The 19,431-nt window shown below is 41.6% G+C and overlaps 1 protein-coding gene across 2 annotated transcripts; it reads right to left on the minus strand.

Annotated features, from left to right (window-relative positions):
* Nucleotides 1-433: 433 nt before the first annotated feature.
* LOC129818931 (E3 ubiquitin-protein ligase rififylin-like) lies at nucleotides 434-19,406 on the minus strand. 2 transcript variants are annotated; one of them, XM_055875297.1, is made up of 7 exons: nucleotides 19,315-19,406; nucleotides 16,423-16,601; nucleotides 6,555-6,692; nucleotides 5,900-6,211; nucleotides 5,390-5,600; nucleotides 5,123-5,146; nucleotides 434-4,854 (listed from the first exon to the last, which is right to left on the minus strand). In XM_055875297.1, the coding sequence occupies exons 2-7, from the start codon at nucleotides 16,591-16,593 to the stop codon at nucleotides 4,673-4,675; spliced, it is 1,038 nt and encodes a 345-aa protein (XP_055731272.1). In that variant the 5' UTR covers nucleotides 16,594-16,601; nucleotides 19,315-19,406; the 3' UTR covers nucleotides 434-4,672. The 2 variants fall into 2 exon arrangements, with proteins under 2 accessions (XP_055731272.1, XP_055731281.1); XM_055875306.1 differs by lacking the exon at nucleotides 19,315-19,406 and adding an exon at nucleotides 18,198-18,352.
* Between the last annotated feature and the right edge of the window lie 25 nt (nucleotides 19,407-19,431).

The raw sequence follows: 19,431 nt of genomic DNA on the forward strand, positions 1-19,431 counted from the left end.
GACACATTTGCAATTTCGTCAAAAAACAACTTTATAATGGAGTGACGTTGATTTGACGGCCTGCATATGCACAGTTCGGTGCGAGACTTTTAGACCCGATGACGTGATCCTACGCATAAATTTAGCTTGTCAACGTCGCCGTGATTCGCGATCTGGGATTTCTTCAAACTGTACTGTCTTTGTTGTGGATTGCCTCTTTGGGTGCACTGATGCATTGCTATACGGAATCATTGGGATGTCACCTCATTGAAATTGACAGATTTAGTGCAGGGAGGGACATCCCAAGGATCACTGACCTTTTGACATTATTCAATCACAACCGGAAAACCATTAACCGGTTGACATCTCCTTTTGCACAATTCTTATTTTTAGAGGTTTTTCATAGGTTTAATTATAGTCTATGGTCATAGAAAAGCCCAATGTACAAATGGAGTTTAAGTCTGTTGGGGTACTTTATTATATTTTTATCAATATAAAAAATGTCCAACAAAATATATGCACAAGAACATCAATATGTTTAATACATTTTCAAAAATATAGGTTTTTCTGATTTATAAATCCTATTAGCTTCCATTGTAGTTAAGAACTGATCCAGCATTTAGCTCATTTAGCCAATACTGCTGAATACATATTTAAACTACAACAAAGGCAATAGTCCATGCTAGTAATTTGACAAATGTACAACACGCTCAATAATATTTAAAATGATACTGTCGCATGGGATTATTATATACAATTTCACAGTTGAACAAAGTTAAATCATCAGAGTATACGAAACACAAATAATTCTCCACACATACAGTTATGAGTCATTCCAAGTGTTTTCAAACTGCTTTTTGTCAGAGCAGTCTTCCCCCCCCCAAAAAAATACATGCAAATCGTTCCATTACAGTTGAACTTCATATGCTAATAATGAACCTTTTCCCCTGGGGTGGGATAGTGCAGACTAATTTCCCTGTTCTAATCTAATAACTAGTGGAGGTGTTGTTAAACACCTTTAGCACAACTCTCCATAGCAAGGCATTTGCCAAAATTATAACTCACTGTTAAAGAATCAAAGATACGATAGATTGTCTGATTTTTCTAAACACGTCCAACATTTCACAATAGTAGATTGATTAGTCTTCCAAATACCAAAACACCTCCATTTTAAAGTCACCAATAACCAGTCACCAATAACCAATTAATATCTAGGTCCTCAGACAGCAATAAGAACTACAGGACTCTCGTGGCAGATTAGGGACACCAACATCCCACACACGCATGCCATTAAGGTTTTATCTTATGCCTTTTGAGGCTATTGAAATTCCATCAGGAAGAAGGCATTATTTAAAAGACATTTCTTTAAATACTCTAATTAGTAGTCTGCTACACATTTGATATACTGTTAAAGGCCCAGTGCAGTCAAAAACATGATATTCCTTTGTTTTATATATACATTTCCACAATGAGGCTGGAATTATACTGTGAAAATTATGATAATGCCCTTTTAGTGTAAGAGCTGTCTGAAAAGACCGCCTGAAATTTCTGCCTGTTTTGGTGGGAGTTTTGGCCTTCCATGGTGTCATCACCATGGGGTAAATTAGTTAAGTTCCAAACCTCTGCCAATAATAACACATTTTCAGTTTTCCCCTCCCCACTCAAACCTCTCCCAGAGTCCTAGCAAAATTCTTGCTTGAGAAATTGCTCTTTGCTAAGAAGCTATTTTTATTTATTTTAGACAATTTTAAATGAAAACAATCAGTCAGGTACTTAATTGTTACCCGGAAATTATTTGATAGAGATCAAACATGTCTGCACTGAACCTCTAATCAGACCTAGCCTTTAAATCAGGTACTCAAGGAGCATTACACATGTACATGGGCTATAGTATATGTGGAAAATATTAGCTTTGTTGAAGAGTGTTCTGTTAAGGTAAATTCTACTGTTTGGAATGTTTAGATCTTGGGTTGGGTTTCGCTAAATGTATGCACACGTTTTCACATGCACAGAAAACACTCCTCAGAGAGAAGTGACTTGACTGACGGCCTGGCTTGTATAGACTGTCCAGGATAAAAACAAGATGGGTGACGAGATGTTTGTGAAAAGATCCAGATCTAGTCTCACGACACTGACATATCTTATTTCACCTGCTCTCTACAAACTACATGAGATGATTCATATTGTTCTTGCATGATATTAGCATAGTTATTGACAAAAGACATATCAAACGGACTAGTGTAAAATCTATTTGCGATATTGGCAATTTGGCAGTCACAGTAAGAAATGGTTTTGTTATTGTAAACAACTTAAACCAGTTACATTCAGTTCAGGCAGACCAAGTATCTGGGATAAATGGAGTCTATCCCAGAGGATATGCATTCCCTAAAACAGACACATTAATTAGTATAAGTGCATTTTCCTCATGATCAGTTTTATGGTACATTCATTAGCTATAAAACAAGATGTACAGTAGAAAGACCATTTAAATGCAAACCATTATGTTTCTCTATCATTTTAAAACATGTTCCATAAAAAGTTGCAGAGGGCTGCCAAACCATTTCAATTCCAGGCAATTTGAGAAATGCATCGTAATAAAATTGAATTTATATGAAATTAGAGACAATCTCAATCCATTTACTGAATTGCCTAGAGTTGGAATAGAATTAACCAAGATCCTCCTTAAAGCTAGAATCCTTAGTTGCTACATCCATTTAATGAATGATATATACCCATTGATTCTTTAACATTATAACGTATTAATACCTCATGAGCTTAGTTTAACTTGTCATACCTCATGAGAACCCAAAATATAAGCTTGTTTTACTTCAATGTGCATAAACAATGTAAATCTAAACAAACACTGTATAGCCTTAAAACATGGTTAGAACTATAACTTTGATATCATGGATGGTCAGTCCTTAGCTCTGTCTATGAATCTGAGAAGGGTTACATTTCTCCAGGCCCATCCCTCAGCTTTATACTGAAACAGAGGCGGGGTCGCTCTTTGTTATTGTTTCAATTATGAAATCTAGCTTTTAAAACACCCCCACAAACAAAGTAAATTTGCAGAAAACAGTTGTTTTTTAACTAGTAGATACCACATTTAATCAACTCGTCATTAGGAAATGAGTGTATTCAGTGCACTACGTCAGCTAAGTTAATGAGCACTCTGTTCTGGGGCACTTGCTGATAAGAGAGAGGTGGTGAGAGCCTGGGAATGGAGACATTCTGCTAAACGAGGTCAGTTCTCTTTACCCCAAACCTAATTTGGGGTAAAGTCATGGAACCAACTTCAAACAGCAAACAATTTATGACCCCCAGAGAATAAAAAAGAAGCTGCATATCTACTGTGTAGGGTTTACATTTCAGAAAAGATCCCCATTGTGGCTAATTTAAAGAACTATTACTGTCAAGTCAATGCGTGTTCTGTTCCAGTTTTGATACAATATCTGCAAGTTAAAAGGGTAGTTTGACCATAAAAGGGCAAATGAAACCAAGCATTATCCCCTCCTTGACCCTCAAGTACTTTCAGTGAGCTACAAGCAGACTCTTGTGTTCAACCATCACACAGCTCTGTTTCTGAAGGATCGCCAATAAGACATAAGGCCTGGGTTCTATGCTTAGCAAGTGCACTGCAACCTAAAGATAGATCTCTGGACCACAAAACCAATTAACAGAAAAGCTGGTTTGCAGGTACTGAACTCTGAGTGTGACAAATTGGAGGGCGCAAAACAGACCTTACCACTTCAAGTATTCCGTGCTGCACTTAATGCACCAATTTCACAACTACTGCATTGCCTGCATCAAATATTAGCACGGTCATATCCAAGCCTTGCTTGGGGCGATAAGGTTTGAAATAAACAGTTGAGGTTTTCGATATTTTGGTCTCGACACTAACACCGCTTACTTGCACTGTCAAAATGGGGCCCTGAGTGTTGCTTACCATTGGTCAAATAGCACCATTTTGGCCATTATGTTTTGTTACGAGTGTTGTTAATCACTAGTAAAATAGCACCATTCTGGCCACTCTGTCTGTTTTGATATTGATATGCATAACAGAGTAGCCTAACATGTTCCCTCTCTTACCAGGATTCAGCATTTCATTCATTGCTAGAACAAATACGTTTTTTATATTCATTGCTTGCAATTCGATGCCCTCTGTAGTATCCCCTGTGTTACTCAGCTATGGAACTCAGTTGTGTTTCTCAGCTATGGAACTCAGTTGTTTCCCCGTGCACACAAATGCAAAGACAAAAAAATGCAATATAACCTTGCCTGTGTGTGGGGTTGAAAGAAACATAATCTCTACCCAATAACCTCAGAATTTGAAAAGGTACTGCTGCCCTCCCATGCAAAGTGCCAATATAGTTTGGTGTCTGACTGGCACCAATGTGAATACATGATACCTAACTCTTTTGAACAACGAAGTTATAGTACTGAAATATTGAGGTCTTGTAAAATGCTGAAAGTGTAGAAACAATAGGTTCAGGTGGAGTAGAAAAACAGAGAACCCAGAAAAGTGGAGACAGGTTATTTCTCTGGAATGCCAGCAAGAGGAAGACTGATTGAATGAGTGAGAGTGTGCATTACAGAGGAGTGTATTCTTGTAAGATATGCCATCTCTGAACAGTGGTGGCAGCAATGCCATGTTGTCCTTGGTATCCACTGTGTCCCTCATTGTGGCCATCCATCAGGACCTGAAGACGTGCACCGCCCGTACCACGTACTGTCTGCAGATGGGGCACTCGCTCATGCGCTTGCCACACTTGCTGCAGGTGACCATGTGGCCACACTCCAGCAGCACACAGTCAATGGGAGAGTCCATGCAGATCCGACAGAGGTTCTCCTCCTGGCTCTTGGGAGCTGCAGGGTCTATGGCACAACGACATGGAAAAGAGGAGAGGTCTCTATTGAGTGTGGTCTAAATAACTCTATTTGGGTCATCTTTCATTGTATTATATTTGGCAGGTTGCACATAACATGTTACATTTAAGCAGTGTGGGACCAAATTTTTACTACGGATCAATGTATGATTTACATAAACTTCAAGTGTTCCTCAAATTGTGTTCCAGCCCTTTGGCAGTAAAATGGTTTTCATCACCGATTCTCTTGTCTTTTGAACTTGAAACAAGACCCTTACCTTCTTCATTTTTTGTATTTGAAACTGGAAAAAAGAAACAAAGAATTGAACTGATATTATTATTTTTTAAATCCAGGCTAAAATTCCACATCAGTCATCCCCAGATATAATACAGTATATGCCATTTAGCAGACACTTACAGTAGCCTACAGTGAGTGCATATTTGTTAATACATGTGACCCCAGTGGGAAATCGCATCCACTTCCTTGGGATTGCTAGCGCTTTTACCAAATGAGCCTCACATGACCACATCCTGGAAATGCTCACCTAGGTTCTGGAGGTCCTTCTGGTCGTTGTAGAGGCGGGTGACCCTCTCCATCAGCTCCCACTTCTCGCAGCAGCCTTTGTAGTTGACAAAGTTGCGGGCCAAGATCTCCTTGAGCTGGCGCACGCTCAGGCCCTCGATATCCTCCACGCGGCTCAGGTCAGACAGAGAGGCTCTGCGGCCGGGCATCAGGGTCTCCTCGCTGTCCGATGACTGCAGGAACAGGACAACCATGGAGGTGGGTCAGAATAGTAATGTGTATTTTGTCTGGTCTCTTTTACTTTTGTCTGGCCAGTGTATATTTTGCCACATCTTTGAGTTTGTCAACAACAGTGGTATGCTACATTTCAAAACATGGATTTTTTTTGGAATCATAATAACATTGTATTTTGTGTGGTCTTTGCATGTCTCTGCTGCTGTCTGACATCGATTATCCTCTTGGTGGTCGTAGGCATCCCTCCATCTAACAGCTACTGATTAATCAATCCCAAAACCTTGAGCTTAGTGTTTACCTCTTCGTCCTCATCATCCTCCTCCTCCTCCTCCTCATCAGAGATCTGCTCTGACTCTGCCTCAGGGGCTGATTGTTCTGGCTGCTCTGGGCTCAATGTGTCTGGGCTGGTAGGGCCCTGTGTCTGGGGAGGGGACGGTGTGTCTGGGGAGGGGACATTGTTGTGAGCCCCGGGCTGGGAGGACACGGTCTCACTGCTTCTGCTGGTGCTGGGGGTCTGCTGGCCCAGGACCAGCTCAACCAGCTCCTCCTTTTCCCGGCATGTCTGGGTGGGCACCTCGTGCAGGTGGAGGTAGTCACGCAGCTCCCGCACCTAGTGTTTGGGGTTATTGTTGAATTTCATCTGACACACACTATTTATATTTTTCCTACTCCTCGTGTAAAAAAAACTAAACTACATTACCATGCTTATAATGCAGTTACTAATGTACTCATGTAACATCGTGTCATCATGACAACATCTTAATACAATTTGGTAACTAGTGTAATTAAAGTGTTATTACACAGATAAGAGTAATAGAATGAAAAGTGTTACTGCTTTAACTTTCACCTGACTTAGCTACAATATATGTAGTTTGACGTGTAGCTTAACCCAATGCATTTGTCCTTGTTTATTTGCCATTAAAATAAAAAATACGAAGAGAAAAGCGGCACACCTTGAGTCTCATCAACTGGGCGCGGTCGAAGAGGGTTCCGTGAAATCGCTGACATGTGTGGCAGAGGCGCGGGCGTGGCGGCTCCAGCTGCACCGAGCAGCGGCCACAGAAGTTCTTCTTGCAGTCCACACAGACATGCTGGGGTAGGGAGAAAGGGGTAGGGAGAAAGGAGGACAAGACACGGTGAGGGTGAAACTCTTACCAAGAAATGAACGATCACTGAAAGAATAACACTCCGGTGTGTGTGCGCCGCACAGCCTTTTGTTCCAGCTGAGCACTAGACTAGAACCTTATTGTTGAGAAGTTGAATCAAAAGTGTTCGCCAAAGATGCGGTTAAGAGGTCAGTGGAACTTGACCAAAACATTAGAAACGACATGGAAACGCGTGGAGGAAAGATGCCATGGGGGAAAAGATCCCGAATCTCCTGATTGTCCCCCCCAACAAAATTAGCCTACATTTAGGCTATTGTTTATACAGTATGTGTATTTCACACTATGTTGATGTAAAAATCAGAGTACAATGCTTGTCAACACCAATACATGTTCATGTCATCGTCACCAATCAACTGCATTGCAGTTAAATACAACTTTGACTACCACCACCAATTTCTCTATGCTAGCTATGCTACCAGCTTATACGAACAGGAGTTAGCGTTTAGCAGTCACTTCTTCTAAACCTGAAAATGGACTACTTCTAAATGTTATGCAGCGAAAACTGCCAATATATCAAAATAAAATGTAGTAACCACATTGTGGGCCTGTTACAATACATCAATCATGACGGATTTGACGAATATTCACTTTGTTAGATGTTAGCCAGCAGCATACCACCCTGCATACCACTGCTGGCTTGCTTCTGAAGCTAAGCAGGGTTGGTCCTGGTCAGTCCCTGGATGGGAGACCAGATGCTGCTGGAAGTGGTGTTGGAGGGCCAGTAGGAGGCACTCTTTCCTCTGGTCTAAAAAAAAAATATCCCAATGCCCCAGGGCAGTGATTGGGGACACTGCCCTGTGTAGGGTGCCGTCTTTCGGATGGGACGTTAAACGGGTGTCCTGACTCTCTGAGGTCATTAAAGATCCCATGGCACTTATCGTAAGAGTAGGGGTGTTAACCCCGGTGTCCTGGCTAAATTCCCAATCTGGCCCTCAAACCATCATGGTCACCTAATAATCCCCAGTTTACAATTGGCTCATTCATCCCCCTCCTCTCCCCTGTAACTATTCCCCAGGTCGTTGCTGCAAATGAGAACGTGTTCTCAGTCAACTTACCTGGTAAAATAACGGTCAAATAAAAAATAAAAAAAAATAAAAAAAATTGTTGAATGTGTGCCAATCCGGCGTCCTCCTGTCCCCCACGGTCTGCGTTCCATTACCTCTTTACCGCATCTATACTGTAATAAAACCTATTCAAAAACTTCTCACAAAAATAACTAACCTCTGGCCCACAGCTCTTGGCAAATTTATAGCAAAGATGAGATTTTACCTCCATGTAAACTGGTGATGTAAGTAGGGCTGACCCCAATTAGTCGACTGGTAGATAGTTTGGTCGATAGGCTGTTGGTTGAACGATATTTCTTTTTGTCAAGCAGTAGCAAATATATATAAAACAGTTTATGGCACGAGACACCTGTCTGATTCGCGCCCATCTCAGTGAACTAATCCATTGCGGAGGCCGCGTGGATGGCACAGTCCAAGAAGAAGAAGGGGAGTGTGGCTAAGATGCACAACACAAGTCTCGCTCCCGACAATTTGTGCACGTTCATTGTTTCATAACCTCATTTTGTGAATCATTTGCCTTGATTGTTAGTGTCTATCAATTCCCCATTACATATAACCAGTAGTAGCCTACATTTACCAATAATTCCTAATTTACAATGTTTGTATGGTTATGGTAATTTCTGTTAATGCATTCAATATATTATTAGTCCAGTCTTTTACCGTTATCATTGTCAGAGTGGACACGTTGTTTGCAGAGCCCACAACCTATGCTACACTTGTGAGAAACAAGTTTTGGTTTATTTCCTTCCATTTACGAGTTTTGTCAATTTAGTCCATTGTCTTTTGTTTGAAGTACTACTGTCAAATGTTGAGTAAGAACACGCACCTGATTACGCATAGAAGTAGGCCTATAGGCTACCTGGCCTGCGCACAAATGTAGGCATATAAATGTTCTCATTAGGGGATCTGAAAGTATTTCTGATTGGCTTAACGCACCACGACCAACGAGCTGTGGAGCTTCTCAAAGTAATGCTTTCTTCCCCTCAAACAGCAAGCAAACAAAGTCTATTTTTACATCAATCGAGAATGATAATATTTCCTCAATGTATCAGAAAAATCTTTCCAGCTCTCCCTTTCGATAACCACTTGGTGTGAAGGGGAACAAGGTCATGCTCTGTTCGAGTGGAAACGTCATAAAATAGATCTACCTGATGAGATCTTATACAGCTGTGAATGTCCCGAGCTCACTGGTGCAGGAAATTCTGAGTGCCCAAAATATTTTATACAATGTTGCAAGTTTGCTAGCAAGTGCTTCAGGCTGGACACAACTAGTTGATACAATGTTTCAAGTTTGTTGCAGACAGGCCATGTGTAGCCAATGTGATTTATAGGATATTTATTTTTAAATCAGGATATTTTCTACCTGCAGGCTGCAATGTTTTTATTTGTTGGCTTTATGTAGGCTATTTTTACATCGTTGGCATTGGCAATACTTTTAGGTTTGTATCATTTTCATTTAGAACTTTGATTAACCACATGACAATGATTTTGAGATTCAAAGGCGTTATAATAAATTAAATTAAACTGTTCCACGAAAATTGGCATATGAAAACCATAAGCGGCAAGCAGATCGGTAGAAATGGTAAGATAAATTGGCATTCCACATGAGAAAGGTTGCCGACTCCTCGTGTAGCCTATTACCGGCTACTTCAGGAGAGTAATGGCAGAGTCTACGAAAGCCAGCAGGAGGAGGATGGTCGTTTTTCTCTTCATCTCTGGCTCCCTCTTGAGTAATTTGTGTCTTATTTCATCAAACAGCATCAGACAAAAATACAGTTGATTTTATTAAAACACATAGGATGTGTATATATATATATGGAAAAATACACGTTTCAAAATGTCAGCCACTTGATTGGTCGAAAGAACAGACAACTTTCGGGCGACCAAGATCCCCCCCCCCCCCCCCAGTCGGGACAGCCCTAGACGTAAGTACAGTAATAACAAGCAAATAAACACGTGGCTGTTGTTTACTTTGCAGGGGAGATTGTGTGTGGCAACTGGCAGGCAAACATGTCAGGAGGGCAAAGCCTGTTGGGTGAGAAAAACCCAACCTACTCTACCGTTCAACAGTTTGGGGTCACTTAGAAATGTCCTTGTTTTTGAAAGAAAAGCATTTTTTTTGTCCATTAAAACCACATCAATTTGATCAGAATTACAGTGTAGACATTGTTAATGTTGTAAATGACCATTGTAGCTGGAAACAGCTGAATTTTTATGAAATAGTTACATAGGCGTACAGAGGTCCATTTTCAGCAACCATCACTCCTGTGTTCCAATGGCACGTTGTGTTAGCTAATCCAAGTTTATCATTTTAAAAGGCTAATTGATCATCAGAAAACCCTTTTGCAATTATATTAGCACAGCTGAAAACTGTTGATCTGATTAAAGAAGCAATAAAACTGGCCTTCTTTAGACCAGTTGAGTATCTGGAGCATCAGATACTTAGTTCCAAGAAGTTCCAAGAAGGCGTAGCAGTCGGACGTGTATTTGTCTTGTCTTGTCCCGTCTTGTCCCGCGTAAATAGTCCTCGTATTTTTTGTATACATTTCGTATATATTTTAATTTCACTTTCCATCTTGGAACTGAATATACATTCCCGCAACCAGCCTCACCCAATGTGGTACGGATCTGCTATTTTTTATACTTTAGAACCGTAACCCCAATCAGAAGCTAGCCAGATAGCTAGCTACTAGCTAGTAGTCAGTTAGCCACTGCTGCGGTCTTCACCCTTAACTCGGACACCAGCCAGCTTCAGCTCGGGCAAATACCTGCCAGTCTGCAGGCGCGATATCAACCCAGAGAATATAGGACTGCTTTTTCTCTACCACATCACCGGATTCCTGACGCAAGCTCTGGACAATTACACCGGATCATCGTCGCTAGCTAGCTGCAACCAGGTGGCTACTACTGGCTAATACCTCTGTCCCGAAACAAGCACCAGTTAGCCTTGAGCTAGCCTCGAGCTAGGCCCATCTGCCGGCTAGCCGAAGAGGCCTACCAGCGAATTATTGGGCTACAATACCTCTTTTGCCAATTGGACTGGACCCTTTATTGCCGACACGGAGCCCCGCCGATCCATCACGACTGGTCTGCCGACGTAATTGTCCGAGGTGGTTTCAACAGGCTTTTCCATTGCGACGTTTCTGAATACCCATCTGCTAATTATTAGCTGTCTTATCGGCTGCTATCTAAATAAATATACCGGACAATTTATTTCTTTTTTTTCTTTTTTCCTGGGTCACTATATATATTTTGCCAATTGGATCGATCCCCTCTACCACACGGAACCCCACTAATCTACCGACAGAAACGAACGAGGTGACAAAAAAAATAAATAAAAAAATAAAATAAAAACAGACCTCCATCCTATGTTATCTTGCTACCGATAGCCAGCTACCCGGCCAGCTGTCTGGATCGCCGTGCCCCCAACCAACCTCTACTCACTGGACCCTTATGATCACTCGATTAAGCATGCATCTCCTTAATGTAAATATGCCTTGTCCATTGCTGTTCTGGTTAGTGTTTATTGGCTTATTTCACTGTAGAGCCTCTAGCCCTGCTCACTATATATCCAACCTCTCAGTTCCACCACCCACATATGCGATGACATCACCTGGTTTCAATGATGTTTCTAGAGACTATATCTCTCTCATCATCACCCATTACCTAGGTTTACCTCCACTGTATTCACATCCTACCATACGTTTGTCTGTACATTATTCCTTGATGCTATTTTATCGCCCCCAGAAACTTCCTTTTACTCTCTGTTCTAGACGTTCCAAACGACCAATTCTCATAGCTTTTAGCCGTACCCTTATCCTACTCCTCCTCTGTTCCTCTGGTGATGTAGAGGTGAATCCAGGCCCTGCAGTACCTAGCTCCACTCCTATTCCCCAGGCGTTCTCTTTTGATGACTTCTGTAACCGTAATAGCCTTGGTTTCATGCATGTTAACATTAGAAGCCTCCTCCCTAAGTTTGTTTTGTTCACTGCTTTAGCACACTCTGCCAACCCAGATGTTTTAGCTGTGTCTGAATCCTGGCTTAGGAAGACCACCAAAAATTCTGACATTTTCATCCCTAACTACAAGATTTTCAGACAAGATAGAACGGCCAAAGGGGGCGGTGTTGCAATCTACTGCAAGGATTGCCTGCAGAGTTCTGTTTTACTATCCAGGTCTGTTCCGAAACAATTTGAACTCCTACTTTTAAAAATCCACCTCTCTAAAAACAAGTCTCTCACTGTTGCCGCCTGCTATAGACCACCCTCTGCCCCCAGCTGTGCTCTGGACACCATATGTGAACTGATTGCCCCCCATCTATCTTCAGAGCTTGTGCTGCTAGGCGACCTAAATTGGAACATGCTTAACACCCCAGCCATCCTACAATCTAAGCTTGATGCCCTCAATCTCACACAAATTATCAATGAACCTACCAGGTATCATCCCAATTCCGTAAACACGGGTACCCTCATAGACATCATCCTAACCAACTTGCCCTCCAAATACACCTCTGCTGTTTTCAACCAAGATCTCAGCGATCACTGCCTCATTGCCTGTATCCGTAATGGGTCAGCGATCAAACGACCTCCACTCATCACTGTCAAACGCTCCCTGAAACACTTCAGCGAGCAGGCCTTTCTAATCGACCTGGCCGAGGTATCCTGGAAGGACATTGATCTCATCCCGTCAGTAGAGGATGCCTGGATATTTTTTTTAAATGCCTTCCTCACCATCTTGAATAAGCATGCCCCATTCAAGAAATTTAGAACCAGGAACAGATATAGCCCTTGGTTCTCTCCTGACCTGACTGCCCTTAACCAACAGAAAAACATCCTATGGCGTTCTGCATTAGCATCGAACAGCCCCCGTGATATGCAACTTTTCAGGGAAGCTAGAAACCAGTATACACAGGCAGTTAGAAAAGCCAAGGCTAGCTTTTTCAAGCAGAAATTTGCTTCCTGCAACACAAACTCAAAAAAGTTCTGGGACACTGTAAAGTCCATGGAGAATAAGAACACCTCCTCCCAGCTTCCAACTGCACTGAAGATAGGAAATACTGTCACCACCGACAAATCCATTATAATTGAGAATTTCAATAAGCATTTTTCTACGGCTGGCCATGCTTTCCACCTGGCTACCCCTACCCCGGTCAACAGCACTGCCCTCCCCTCTGCTACTCGCCCAAGCCTTCCCCATTTCTCTTTCTCCCAAATACAGTCAGCTGATGTTCTGAAAGAGATGCAAAATCTGGACCCTTACAAATCACCCGGGCTAGATAATCTGGACCCTTTCTTTCTAAAACTATCTGCTGAAATTGTTGCCACCCCTATTACCAGCCTTTTCAACCTCTCTTTATGGTCGTCTGAGATTCCCAAAGATTGGAAAGCAGCTGCGGTTATCCCCCTCTTCAAAGGGGGAGACACTCTAGACCCAAACTGCTACAGACCTATATCTATCCTACCCTGCCTTTCTAAGGTCTTCGAAAGCCAAGTCAACAAACAGATTACCGACCATCTCGAATCCCACCATACCTTCTCCGCTATGCAATCTGGTTTCAGAGCTGGTCATGGGTGCACCTCAGCCACGCTCAAGGTCATAAACAATATCTTAACCGCTATCGATAGGAAACAGTACTGTGCAGCCATATTCATTGACCTGGCCAAGGCTTTTGACTCTATCAATCACCACATCCTCATCGGCAGACTCGACAGCCTTGGTTTCTCTAATGATTGCCTCGCCTGGTTCACCAACTACTTCTCTGATCGAGTTCAGTGTGTCAAATCGGAGGGTCTGTTGTCCGGACCTCTGGCAGTCTCTATGGGGGTGCCACAGGGTTCAATTCTTGGACCGACTCTCTTCTCTGTATACATCAATGATGTCGCTCTTGCTGCTGGTGAGTCTCTGATCCACCTCTACGCAGACGACACCATTCTGTATACTTCTGGCCCTTCTCTTGACACTGTGTTAACAACCCTCCAGGCGAGCTTCAATGCCATACAACTCTCCTTCCGTGGCCTCCAATTGCTCTTAAATACAAGTAAAACTAAATGCATGCTCTTCAACCGATCGCTGCCTGCACCTGCCCGCCTGTCCAGCATCACTACTCTGGACGGCTCTGACTTAGAATATGTGGACAACTACAAATACCTAGGTGTCTGGTTAGACTGTAAACTCTCCTTCCAGACTCACATCAAGCATCTCCAATCCAAAGTTAAATCTAGAATCGGCTTCCTATTCCGCAACAAAGCATCCTTCACTCATGCTGCCAAACATACCCTTGTAAAACTGACCATCCTACCAATCCTCGACTTCGGTGATGTCATTTACAAAATAGCCTCCAAAACCCTACTCAATAAATTGGATGCAGTCTATCACAGTGCCATCCGTTTTGTCACCAAAGCCCCATATACTACCCACCACTGCGACCTGTACGCGCTCGTTGGCTGGCCCTCGCTTCACACTCGTCGCCAAACCCACTGGCTCCAGGTCATCTACAAGACCCTGCTAGGTAAAGTCCCCCCTTATCTCAGCTCGCTGGTCACCATAGCAACGCCCACCCGTAGCACGCGCTCCAGCAGGTATATCTCTCTGGTCACCCCCAAAACCAATTCTTCCTTTGGCCGCCTCTCCTTCCAGTTCTCTGCTGCCAATGACTGGAACGAACTACAAAAATCTCTGAAACTGGAAACACTTATCTCCCTCACTAGCTTTAAGCACCAGCTGTCAGAGCAGCTCATAGATTACTGCACCTGTACATAGCCCATCTATAATTTAGCCCAAACAACTACCTCTTTACCTACTGTATTTATTTATTTTGCTCCTTTGCACCCCATTATTTCTATCTCTACTTTGCACCTTCTTCCACTGCAAACCAACCATTCCAGTGTTATTTTTTTTACTTGCTATATTGTATTTACTTCGCCACCATGGCCTTTTTATATTTTATTTATTTATTTATATATATATTTTGTTTGCCTTCACCTCCCTTATCTCACCTCACTTGCTCATATTGTATATAGACTTATTTTCACTGTATTATTGACTGTATGTTTGTTTTACTCCATGTGTAACTATGTGTTGTTGTATGTGTCGAACTGCTTTGCTTTATCTTGGCCAGGTCGCAATTGTAAATGAGAACGTGTTCTCAATTTGCCTACCTGGTTAAATAAAGGTGAAATAAAATAAATAAATAAAAAATCAGCATTTGTGGGATCAATTACAGGCTCAAAATGGCCAGAAACAAAGAACTTTCTTCTGAAACTCGTCAGTCCATTCTTGTTCTGAGAAATGGCTATTCCATGCGAGAAATTGCCAAGAAACTGAAGATCTCGTACAACGCTGTGAACTACTCCCTTCACAGAACAGCGCAAACTGGCTCTAACCAGAACAGAAAGAGGAGTGGGAGGCCCCGGTGGACAACTGAGCAAGAGGACAAGTACATTAGAGTGTCTAGTTTGAGAAACAGACGCCTCACAAGTCCTCAACTGGCAGCTTCATTAAATAGTACCCGCAAAACACCAATCTCAATGTCAACAATGAAGAGGCGACTCCGGGATGCTGGCCTTCTAGGCAGAGTTCCTCTGTCCAATGTCTGTGTTAATTTGATCATCTTAATCTTTCATTTTTATTGGCCAGTCTGAGATATGGCTTTTTCTTTGCAACTCTGCCTAGGCCAGAATCCGGGAGTCGCCTCTTCACTGTTGACGTTGAGACTGGTGTTTTGCGGGTACTATTAATTTCTTGGAACAAGAATAGACTGATGAGTTTCAGAAGAAAGTTATTTGTTTCTGGCCATTTTGAGCCTGTAATCGATCCCACAAATGCTGATGAGACAGATAATCAACTAGTCTAAAGAAGGACAGTATTATTGCTTCTTTAAATCAGATCAACAGTTTTCAGCTGTGCTAACATAATTGCAAAAGGGTTTTCTAATGATCAATGAGCCTTTTAAAATTATAAACTTGGATTAGCTAACACAACGTGCCATTGGAACACAGGAGTGATGGTTGCTGATAATGGGCCTCTGCACGCCTCTGTAGATATTCCATAAAAAAATATCAGCAGTTTCCAGCTACAAAAGTCATTTGCAACATTAACAATGTCTACACTGTATTTCTGATCAATCTGTTATGTTAATGGGCAATTTTTTTTTGCTTTTCTTTCAAAAACAAGGACATTTCTAAGTGAGCCCAAACTTTTGAACTGTACATCTGTTAGTGATTTAAACAGCCCTCAACTTCCTGCTTTGATTGATTCAGAAATGCAGTCACTATTGTAGAAGTGTCGACTAGTGCTGTATTTGACAATCCAGAATGTGAGCATCACTTTGTTCTAAGACTGACTAGTACAGGCCCAGTTACTGATATAGTGAATCTGTGAATCATAAAAGTCTAAATTCTAGTAATTCTGTTGACAAGCAAATCTGTTACTTTGGAGTCTGTAGCAGCACATCTGTATCAAATCCTCTTGGATCTATGCTGTTCCAGAGTTCAAGTCACACTCTGCTACCCACATTTCAGACGAGAGCTTGCCAGCCGGCCCTCCTTTACAATATTAATCAGGCTATTACCCATTGGTTCAGTGCCTCTTACCTTTATAGCGATGGTGTCAAAATGGCCTCCGCAGGCCTTGCACAAAAGTTCGGGAGAGATCGGGGATTGGCTGTTGCCCGAGTTTGTGTAGGCCTGGCGCCATGAGCTGCCGTTTTCTTCCACTGTGGCGGTGGGTTCCAAACAGGACCAGCTACAACAGGATGTCCACATGCTCCTGCCTGTTCACACAAAATACATACCCAGGAAATTACATCACTTTCTCATGGAATTAGAATCTTAATTCTAACTCTACGGACTTACATCACAAAAGATGCCTAGTAGGGAAATTGAATTGCAGAATAGTGTAGCATTGCTTTCAGATTAATTACGTAGATGTGTATGTACTGTAATCCCATTCTGTATTACCTGAAATGTTTACATTTGGAACAATCAACATTGAAGGGGCAATATTTCACTCTCTAAATAAATAATATAATCAAACCCAAGATTATAAAGACTTTGTATTACATTCCTTTTGCTGCAATCAAGTGCCGGAGATTCTATCAGTGGTGCGCAGGGGAATGATTGTACTCAAATAGGACAGAGCCAAGAAACCTTCAGCCATCATTTCAAATTTTTAAGTAAAGCACAACCTGAAATGAATTAAATGAATACAACTGATAGCCTGTGGACTTTAATTCACTGAAAAAAACTCACAATTTCAACACAACTCTTAGCAACATTCATAGCTGTTTCCATTATGACCTATAATTTGCTCCTACGCTCGGACTGAATCACAGTAGGAGCAAACAGGAACAAATGTATGATCAGATCGGTGGCCAACTGAGTTCAGGAACAATGAGAGTGCTGTGTGTCATTGTTATCAGGGCTAGAATTATGCATGCCTGATACTCTCCCTCAGTTAAAAGGGGCCAAATGGGGAAGTTAGAAAATCGAGACTTCTTAACTGTTAAAATGTATGTGTGAGGTGAATGCTGATAGCCTATACATACAGTATAAAATGTAGCTTGGAAACATAACGAATGTATCTTTCATATTAGTGAGAAATAAAATGTTTTTTAAGGTTAAATTACTACACACCTTTATAGGGTTATGTTTCCCACAAGGCCATATCTCCATGTTATATCACTTGTTTACGAAAGACAGACAGAAGGCCTAGGCAGCGGTGTTAATTAGCTATCTAGTTTGCTCTGAACACCTGTGTGTAAGGGTAACTGGGGAGGAAGAGTAGTTCTACAAATGGAGGCACACATAGCTTGTGGATCTGTGCAAAACTGCTACAATAAGTATATTTTTATTTGAAAGATGATTTCTTGCTGATATGAAAGATAAGGGGCATATCAGCATGTTTCGAAAACCGGATGGAACGCGATGATTAACGTTCTAAACATTAAAACACATGATCAGAATTGTAGTTCACATGAAGCCAACAGTGGGCGAACGTACCCGCTGAAAACCCTACATACGGAGAAGGGTTTTCGATAGCTATTGTAGTTTAAGCCTACAGTGTGTTGTCATTTTCAAATAAACTTTGGTCCATTGCCTCTAACTTAATCACAGATCATACTACTGATCTTGTGTTAACTTAATCCCACTTCCTGGATTTTATTTACAACCATTACTAGCTGTATTTGATTTTAACGCTAAAACGTCGGTGGACGTTACGATGCGCCTGCAGTTTCTGTTTCTGGCAATAGTTTGAAGTTCTATTCCTGATATGAAAATGCGGCATGTTGTTTACCAACGGAACTGTAACAATGTATCAACTCTGTGGCTCTCTAAAAGAAACCTGTTTATAACATGAAAATGCTTACCTGTCAACAGGTAGGCCTACGCACAGAAAATTGTTGTGTGGCCTTTTAGAAAATTCTACGAGAAATACAGGCTACCAAGAGACTTTTCTGTAACAGCAAACTCCAGGAAGAACCCGACACAGCAACATTCCCCAGCGCTTCCACTCCTCGCCTAGCCTATCATCGCCTCCTGTTGCCAACCTCGCAAGAAGCACACGCCCCGTATTTGAAATTGTACCAAAATAAAGTACAGTAGCAGCACACCTGTGAGTCACAAACTAGTTTGTCTAGTATTGCTTATGAATTGTGAAATGGTGGTCTCTGATTAGTGTAATGGTGGATCAGTGCAAAAATTAACTAGTAATTTCTCAGTTTTTTTTTTTTTTTGTAGACTATCATTATTTTAAGGCAATTAATGCGTCATTATTTTGTATTAAAATCGTCATACATTAATCTAATGAATAATGCGTGGTATTCTGTTGTACATGGCATTTTATTGAGAGAAACCCAAATTAAATATTCTAAAAACACAACAATGAATAGGCCTATTGGCTGTCTTCCCTAGCCTATTTTCTAAATACAATAGGCTACTTCTCTCCCACTTAGGATCGATGTAGGCTAAATGTACTGTACAACGGGTGTTGATTTAATACAATCTATAATAATTGCTGTTTTAATTATACTAAAATGGGCCTGCGTAGTGGTGACGCCTACAATAACTTGGACAGTGATGAGTAGGCATAGCCCTCCTAAAGTGCACATTGCAAAATGCAAATCAAACCATCATCAGTTGATTTATTTCTCTCCGAGATAATAGATACATAAGTGCGTACACAATATAGAGAGATACATAGTCTACATTGACCTATCCCTGTGTATGACGCAAGGGCGTGTGATCGTCTCTTTAGGAATGGTCCTGATGCTGCATGATGTTTCATTCCACTCAGCCATTTCGAATGGGATATCCTAGATCATTGTCAAAAGCGTGGGACAAAAATTAGGGGTGGCATCTTTGAACAATATAGGGGGTATGCCTCCATTTTGTGATGATTTGTCATCATGGAACAACTAACTGAGATTTTGACATTCCTCACTCTAACTAGCTTGACAGATCGTAGTGATGCGCAAGCGATCTTACCTGGGTGACCCGGAGCAAATCCTCTTTGTAACAGCCATCTCGTATTGCTGAGTTCAGTTTGGCATCAATGTTGAATCAATCACACACATGCGATGTCTCAAAGCCAGGTTTTTGGCG

This window comes from Salvelinus fontinalis, chromosome 2 (assembly GCF_029448725.1).
Source record: "Salvelinus fontinalis isolate EN_2023a chromosome 2, ASM2944872v1, whole genome shotgun sequence".
NCBI lineage: Eukaryota > Metazoa > Chordata > Actinopteri > Salmoniformes > Salmonidae > Salvelinus > Salvelinus fontinalis.

Coding starts and splice junctions, on each gene's coding strand:
- LOC129818931 (XM_055875297.1), bottom strand. CDS start 16,593: ATGTGGACATCCTGTTGTAGCTGGTCCTGTTTGGAACCCACCGCCACA. Junction 6,693..16,422: donor TTGACACCATCGCTATAAAG/GTAAGAGGCACT, acceptor TCCCTACCCCAG/CATGTCTGTGTGGACTGCAA. Junction 5,601..5,899: donor AGGATGATGAGGACGAAGAG/GTAAACACTAAG, acceptor CTGTTCCTGCAG/TCATCGGACAGCGAGGAGAC.